The sequence below is a fragment of the Micropterus salmoides genome, unplaced genomic scaffold (genome assembly GCF_014851395.1).
Source record: "Micropterus salmoides isolate LMB-PRFRI ecotype aquatic unplaced genomic scaffold, ASM1485139v1 Ms_hic_scaffold_5, whole genome shotgun sequence".
Lineage (NCBI taxonomy): Eukaryota > Metazoa > Chordata > Actinopteri > Centrarchiformes > Centrarchidae > Micropterus > Micropterus salmoides.
Genome location: NW_024044237.1, coordinates 20,103,680 through 20,112,234, shown reverse-complemented (window position 1 = coordinate 20,112,234; position 8,555 = coordinate 20,103,680). Strand labels below are relative to the sequence as shown.

At 38.0% G+C, this 8,555-nt stretch overlaps 1 protein-coding gene across 1 annotated transcript in view; it reads right to left on the bottom strand.

Moving 5' to 3' along the window:
* Positions 1 to 4,183: 4,183 nt before the first annotated feature.
* ahnak (AHNAK nucleoprotein) overlaps positions 4,184 to 8,555 on the bottom strand; it is a 38,262-nt gene continuing 33,890 nt past the window's right edge. The window contains 3 exon segments of the mRNA XM_038699125.1: positions 4,184 to 5,693; positions 5,696 to 6,298; positions 6,301 to 8,553. Coding sequence (XP_038555053.1) covers positions 5,134 to 5,693; positions 5,696 to 6,298; positions 6,301 to 8,553 — 3,416 coding nt within the window. The 3' untranslated portion in view covers positions 4,184 to 5,133.

The following is an 8,555-nucleotide window of genomic DNA, read 5'->3' as shown; positions in this document are numbered from 1 at the left end:
CACTGGGTTCACATCCTGACATGGAGGCAAAACACTGCTTTCACAAAGCCTCACTCTACAAACCATGTTTCTGGAGCACTTGCATTAATACATTGTAATATGACCAAGATGTCTAACTGCTGCTTGTTAAAACCATTATAACCAACACTAGTCCATATCTGTGTTGCAGATAGAGTTCAAGTAGGCCTATGTAATAACATCAAATAAAGAGTAATCAGTAATAAATGTTTCAAAAAAAATGCATGTGATTATGTAGCTTTGTATGAATCTGTAAGCCTAATCAAATATAAATACAGTGCAGAATTAACTCATTGCAAAAAAAAGGGCACTCAAAAATCACAAGTTTCTGAAGACTATATTTATACTACTCCCAATACTGATTTATCAAATCAGTGTAACCACTGGGTGGCGTATTTAACCTTTTCCGTAAGAAGACCCACATCCTACTGTATATCATTCAGTCAGGCATTTCAAGGGATTGAAATTGTTTTTATTTTGCCTGACTTTTACTATTCTTTATCTGCATTCCCACAAGCCTAATTTGAGCTATATTAATATATACAGTGTGATGATATGTTGTTATGGTAGACAATGTAATGTCAAAAATGTATAACAGTGTATAATAAACAGTAAATTATCCATTATCCATATATAGTGTATAAATAGTCTTTTTTCTTCTGTGTAATATTCTAATATCTTAATTATATAACACAACTGTACAACAAACTGTAATAAATCATTTTGCGGTTATTAATGCTTCTTGACATGCAACCTCTTGTTCTGAATCACAGAAGTGGAAGTTTCATTGTTGTACCACAGTGAAACCAGTTGGGGCATCTTAAGCTAAGCTGACTATGCAGAAGGTGAGAATGCAGCAGATAGCACTTAATTTATGCATATAAATAATCACAAATAACTTAGACCATGTATTATTGTAAATTTTAGTGCTATGTGCAGGTGGCCGAAAATATGAGGTTAGACTGGCAAAGTGTGCCTGATGAACAGTAAGAATATTTAAACAAAGTTATAAATAACCCAAGCTTAGATCTGGAATATTATTTAATGCTTAACTTATTATGTGGAGAAAATGTGAACGTCGCTAATAACTACATAGGCTAGTACATTACATATAGCTAGCTAACAAACAGCTGCATAAGCACAGAAACTGCTTAGCAATCAAACCAGAAGGCGGCATTATATAGTTAAGGTGCCTAGCTACTGCAGATTCTCTTCTGATATGCATGCTAGCACAACAAGTAATTTTATTTCTTTTTGAATAATCACATGAACTTTGAAAGTCAACAAATCTTCTCCAAGGCCAGGGCATTGCAGATTGCCCAAATTTTGTGTGTGTGTTTTTAACTCTCCTGTGGAATGATCTTGTTTCTGCAATTTCATAACCATGGATGAATAACAAAGCAGAAAATTGAGATCACTTGGTGGCCTGATGTGGAGTGGCGGGGATATGATATGACATACTACATGGTAAGTGAAATGGTATTACATAGACACAGGCCATATGTCTTCAAAATTCTTTGTTTTGTTGGTATTTTTTGTCTATAAGTATCGCACTGTTTCTTCTTCTTTACCCAAATTAGATGAAACAAAGTACAACAAAAATAGCCAAATTCAGTCTTCATAACTCACCTCAGTGACATCACCTGTAACCTACAGTCTGTCTGTGGTACTCCACTATTGTGAGAAGGAAGCACAGCAAGTAGCTTTTGCTTTTTTTATTATGCTTTTTATTTTTTGATTGAGTGCAATACTTTTGCTAGTGTTAAATGCCCTGTCAGTTATATCCCATAAGTTTTTATTTCAAAACAAGTTTCTTATTGCTGGTTTGGCAACAGCATAGTGGCTGCCTTATTTTATGTGGAAGTAGGTGATTGGTGTAGACAAATAAGTCACCTCCTACAAAAGATGGCTTCTCACTATGTAACACTATTTGCCTGATGAAGGTCTAGTACCGAAACATTGTGTCAATACATATTTTTCTTTGCTACCTTTGGCAACAGCATAACCATTTTGCCATGTCACATGATATCATCATTCTGTATTTTCTTTCTTCTTCCATTTTATTCATTCATTTTGTTTAGTTTTTTTAACCTTTCCTACCATGTAGTAGATATGCAGATAGCCCGGTGTGGAGGAGATATGATACCTACTCCACTTTGAAAGGTCACCAGTTCAGCATACTTTCAGCTACAGACTTGATTTAAACTGTAAATTGGTCACAAGAAGTTAATCTATTAATGATGTATTCAGCGTTTTGATGTATTTTATGGTTTGTTCACGGTCACTGTCGAAGTGTTATGCTTTTTTGAGCTCTTTTCTGAGTTTATAATGGGAGCGGATGGGATGGAATGTTAATTTTACAGCAGAAACGTTGTAAATTTTGTTGTGGTCCTCACATGGGCTTTTTAAATCCCTCAGACTTATAGATTTGGCGTCCTTCCAAAGGACAAGAGTGACAGCCAGCTCCTCCATTGGCAGCCATTATAAGTTTGTGTCAAAATTTCTGGACCAGAGCAGAACATACCAGTTTTTTAACTCGCTGAAGGGCTCACTTTTTTTTACTTTATCCACACAAACATAAACATATCACATCGTCCAAAAATGCCTTCTTCCGCTGCTGGTCAGTTCATTTTGCCAATACGACCTATAGTTTAGTCTCTATGGAGGTTTGTTTGACAGAAAGTTTCAGAGGGATTTTCCTATCTGTCTCTATTGTAGAGCTGGTTACTTTGGTGACGTAAATCAGCTGATGAAAGATCAAAGGACTGGGTCCTCTGTTCTGATTGGTGGACTGAAGTTAAGGGCACTTTCACACCTGTAGTTCGGTTCATTTGGTCCGGACCAAGTGAAAAAAATAATACACTGTTGCATTTTAGTTCTGGTCCCGTTCATGTTCACACTGCAATTTTACAAACGAACCAAGAGAAGTAACCATGACGTTACACAGACTTACAGGTAACTTGTTGATTGGACAGCTTTGGCGATTGTCAGCCTGCATCATCAGGACCCAAGTGGGGAAATCAAACACCGGTGACTAACAGAAGTTTATGCAGCACTTTAATGCTTCTGATCTGTATACAGGAATAATTTGTGGCTTATTAGCCTATAGTATACTGTGGTATTGCTGTCACAAATGTTTTACGGACTTAATGAACTGAAATGAAGTAGTACCTGCGCTGAATGAAAATACCTGCCCTGACAAGTAAGCATAGCCTATACATGGCTTATACAGATCAATTATAAGATCGCTGAACACATTTCGAGGTCAGTAGATGGATTTATTAGTGGTTTAGCTTTGGAAATAATGCTCAGATCACATCTCTGCTATCATAAAATGTGGTGGTTGGTTGGTTTGCACAAGCAAAGGAGACTTATTAGGCTTCTTATATTTTATGTGTTATCTATAATGTTACGATGTCAGATATTCATGTTAAACGTGGCCAAAGCTCTACTCTTGGCTCTTAATGATGTCATACAGAGCTGTTTTTCATATATGGTAATTTGCCTACAGCCTCAATAATGTCCAGCTGCGGACTGTAGCACCTCTCAAGCAACGCCCCTCGCTCATGCCACGCCCCCTGAGCTACTGTCCGCAGCCGAACCATTCTCAGCCTGGCAACTCCTACGCTTAGTCTGTCTGTACCACTCAGCAGCACAATCAACTTGCTTTAGGATATTGGCCAATCAACCTACTATATGTATGCCATGGCCTATGAATGTACCGTATAATGTGCATTGTTAAAATATATGTTTTTATGTGTGAGTGAAAAGGCCACTGCGTGTTGTGTGTTTAATGAACGGTTGACTTAATTTATCTGTATATATGGCTGTGTTTAGTGTTAGCAGTCTCCGCATCAGAGGTATATGATCAAAAACTACAAATGATAATTCAAGTAGGATTAATTGGTAGATGATTCCTAATGAGTACATTGTAATCAAAAATAAGTATTAATTCATATGCCTGTTCACCACTTAATAATAATTTAAAGTGTATAATGGCCTTAGACATATGAGAACCTTAGTTAAGCAACATGAAGGATATTGAAAATTGGATAAAATGACTGCGCGTATGTGTATGTGGAACAAAACATTCACAAACCCAATCAAGTATTGCTCATATCACATCATATCATGCGATTAAATCACTGACAAATATCGATTTAAGAAATGTTATACATTTTATAAATCTTTTTATTGAGTTTGATTGGCAGAATGCACACAAAATAATAGACCCAAAGAATCATGCTTTATCTCCATCAACTCTCTTATCAACACAGATTTTTTTTGCAAACAAATTAGATCAAAAAGTGACTGTTTATTTTTTACTTAATCATAAGGTGTGTGTACAAAGACAGATTGACAGAAAATAAAATATAGAGGATCATAAAATATGAAATGAAAATTAAAATGACAGGATAAAGAAACAAAACATGTTTAAAACAAATGAAACAAATGCATATTTATGGTAAATGGCACAGAATTTAAGGGTGAATAAAAGTACTGACAACTATTGACAGAGTTGACAGTGATTGTTTTTGTAATTATGGTATATACAACACCACCACTCTTTAGAATGTGTTATGAAGGACCAGCTCTATGATGAGTAAATTCTGCTTCTGCACTGATTATATAATATCAAAGCTTGAAAATTAAATCATTTCTTACATAAAGAAAAATTGGAACTGTTTAATATTTTTGTATAAACAACATTTTCCTTCAAAATAACTACTGTAACTATCTCTTCTGTCCCTGGATACAAATATACCACACCCGTTCATTAACAACATTCATTTAATAAAATGAAATAAATGACAAACCCTGTTATAAACTATTGTTGAAAATTTGGTGAAATGGCATATGTTCAATAAATCTTGTCTATGTACAAAAAGAAATATTTATTATTACAATACAAATTAATCTTATTTACAGTTTGAAGGGAATTTAAACAATCTCATGCACTCCTGTCTAATTACTGAAAATAATAGTTAGTCATTAAAAAGTCATTAAAACTGAGATGACTGTGTTTGTCCTCTCAGGTTTTAAACAATTTGATGAATTTGCCATTTTAGGAGAGTGCATTTGCATGTACATGAGAGAGTTTAATTTGCCTCATAATTAATCTTTTTTTGGTGAAACAGATAGTTCAAGTCTTGGGAACCTGAAACCTCCTTTTGAACCACTGTCATTGCTGGAAGACGAAGACAATCTCGATTTTTTAGAGGCTAGAGAAACACCTGCACTGCCCTCCACTCCTGCTTCACTCTCCTCACCAAGCGTCACTTCGTATGAGCCCTTTGACTTTGAACCAAAACCTCCAAAGGTACCAAACTTCAACTTTCCTTTCTTTCCTTTGACCTTGCTTTCTCCAAGGTCTAATGAAATGTCACCACCCTCAGCTTCTAAGTGACCGGAAGGAGAACTAACTGCAAGCCCCCCTTCATCACTGAGAGAAGAAGACCGATGCCTTGATTTCTTAAATAGATCCAGTGAGGCGGACTTGCCTTTAGTTGACACACTGAGTCCAGGGTCACCCTCAAATTTTCCACCCATCAGTTCACCAGTATGTACACTTACATCTTTAGAGACCTTACCGCCTTTTCCACTAGTGCTCAGTTCTACCTCTGGTCCCCGAAGGTCACCTACACTACTGCCCTTTGCCTTTGATTTGCCAAAAATTTTGGCATCTTTACTTTTACTTTGCCCTCACTGTGCCTTATTTCTGGACTGGGAACCTCAATATTTTGTGAACTGACTTGGCAGCTAACAGATGGAGACTGAATGTTGATGTCTCCACTAGCAGCAAGTTCTGATTCAACATTTCCTCCACCATGCTGTCCTTCCAACTGAGGCAGAGCAATACCAAATTTTGGTACCTTCATTTTGGGAAATGTTACAGTACCCTCTGGGTAATGAAGGTCACCAGTGGCATTATCCCCTGAAACACTTGCATCAATCTCTGCACCACCTTTCACATTTATATTTTTGCCTTTGAAACCTGCAGAAATACCTGCCTCTCCTTGTCTGTTTAGATTTGCATCAATATCAGGGGTAGATATGTTTACATTTGACATTTTAATATTAGGAGTCTTCAATTTCACATCTGGCCCTTGCAAATGAACATTTGGACTGCCAGTCCCAGAACCTTCAATGGCCGTGTTCAAGCTAGCAGATCGCAAATCTACGTCAGATGATTTCATTCCTTCTGATAACGATCCATCGCCTTTCGTTTTTGGTGATTTGATATCTAATTCCACATCAGGAAAATTAAGCTTACCAAAAAGGGCTTCTTTACCTTTTTGCCTTTGACATGAATATTAGGGGTGTCTACATCCAGGTTTACAGCTGGTGTTTCTATGTCAACATCAGGTTTCTTTGCCTTTCCTTTGACTTTAGGAAGTTTAAATTTTCCCTTTTTCCCCTTTACATTGATGTCAACATCAGGGACATCAAGACTTGCTTCAGTATCTGGGAGACTAACTTCTTTTTTGGAATCTTTTGCTCCCACACTAAACGTGGGTGTCTTCACAATGGATTCAGGCCCCTCCACGTCTGTGGATTTCATTCCAAACTTAGGACCTTTGAACTTGGGAAATGTAACACCTGTATTTACAGGCTCAATAGACACACCTTCCATAGTGATGGTGGGTACTGCAATGTTAGCATTTGGACCTTTGATATCTCCTTCCACTTTGGGCACTGTTGCATCCATCTTTCCTTTGACTTTGGACCCTTTTAGGTTGATGTCAAGCTCAGGTGCTTTAACATCAATATTAGATTTGGGAAGGCTGACATCAATGCCTGGGCCTTCCAACTGTGGACCTTTAAAGCCAAATGAAGGCGTTTTGATTTTAGGCATTTCAAATCCACCCTTTGGCCCTTCAATATCAACCTCTGGACCTTTAATGTCAATGCCAGGGGTTTTAATGCCTCCCTCTATCTTTGGAGCTGAGACATCCACATCACCTTTATGTTTGGGACTTTTCAGATTGAAATCCACATTTGGCATGGATATTTTAGGACCTGAAACGGATGGCATGTTGAATTTTGGTCCTTTGATTTTTGCATCAGGGCCTTCAATGTCAATCTCTGGGGATTTAATATGAACCCCAGGTGCTTTCACATCAATGTTAGCTTTGGGAAGGTTAATATCAACATCTGGGCCCTCCACTTTTGGACCTTTCATGTTAAATGATGGCATTGTGATTTTAGGTATTTCAAATCCACCCTTAGGCCCTTCAATGTTGACTTCTGGACCTTTGATATCAACATGAGGTGTTTTAACGTCTCCTTCAATCTTTGGAGCTGACAAATCCACATCACCTTTGAGTTTGGGACCTTTCAGATTGAGATCCATATTTGGCATAGATATTTTCGGGGATGAAATGGTTGGCATGTTGAATTTGGGTCCTTTGATTTTTCCACTTGGACTGTCAATGTCAATCTCTGGCCCTTTAATGTCAAGGCCAGGTGCTTTCACATCAATGTTTGCCTTGGGAAGGTTTATATCAACATCTGGACCCTCTACTTTTGGACCTTTGAATCCAAATGATGGCATTTTCATTTTAGGCATGTCAAATCCACCCTTAGGCCCTTTGATATCAACCTGTGGACCTTTAATGTCAAAGTCAGGCGTTTCAATGTCTCCTTCGATCTTTGGCACTGACATGTCCACATCACCTTTGAGTTTGGGACCTTTTAGCTTGAAATCCACATCTGGCATGGAAAGTTTTGGTCCTGAAATGGTTGGCATGTTGAATTTGGGTCCTTTGATTTTTCCACTTGGACTGTCAATGTCAAAATCTGGTCCTTTGATGTCCAATTCAGGGGCTTTAATATCAATATCAGCTTTCGGGAGGCTGACATCAACATCTGGCCCTTCAACATTTGGACCTTTCAGCCCAAAGGATGGCATTTTAAATTTAGGCATTTTAAATCCTCCTTTGTGACCATCAATGTCAACATCTGGTCCTTCAATATCGACCTTGGGAGCTTTTATGTCACCCTCAATCTTTGGAACTGACACGTCGACATCTCCCTTCACCTTGGGTCCTTTCACACTAATATCCCAATCTGGCATTGCGGGTCCTGACATTGATGGCAGTTTGATTTTTGGTCCTTTAAGATTTGCATCAGGACCTGCAATGTCAATCTCTGGCCCTTTAATATCAAGGGCAGGTGCTTTCAAATCAATGTTAGCCTTGGGAAGGTTAATATCAACATCTGGACCCTCTACTTTTGGACCTTTGAATCCAAATGATGGCATTTTGATTTTAGGCATGTCAAATCCACCCTTAGGCCCTTTGATATCAACCTGTGGACCTTTGATGTCAAAGTCAGGCGTTTCAATGTCTCCCTCGATCTTTGGCACTGACATGTCCACATCACCTTTGAGTTTGGGACCTTTTAGCTTGAAATCCACATCTGGCATGGAAAGTTTTGGTCCTGAAATGGTTGGCATGTTGAATTTGGGTCCTTTGATTTTTCCACTTGGACTGTCAATGTCAATATCTGGTCCTTTTATGTCCAATTCAGGGCTT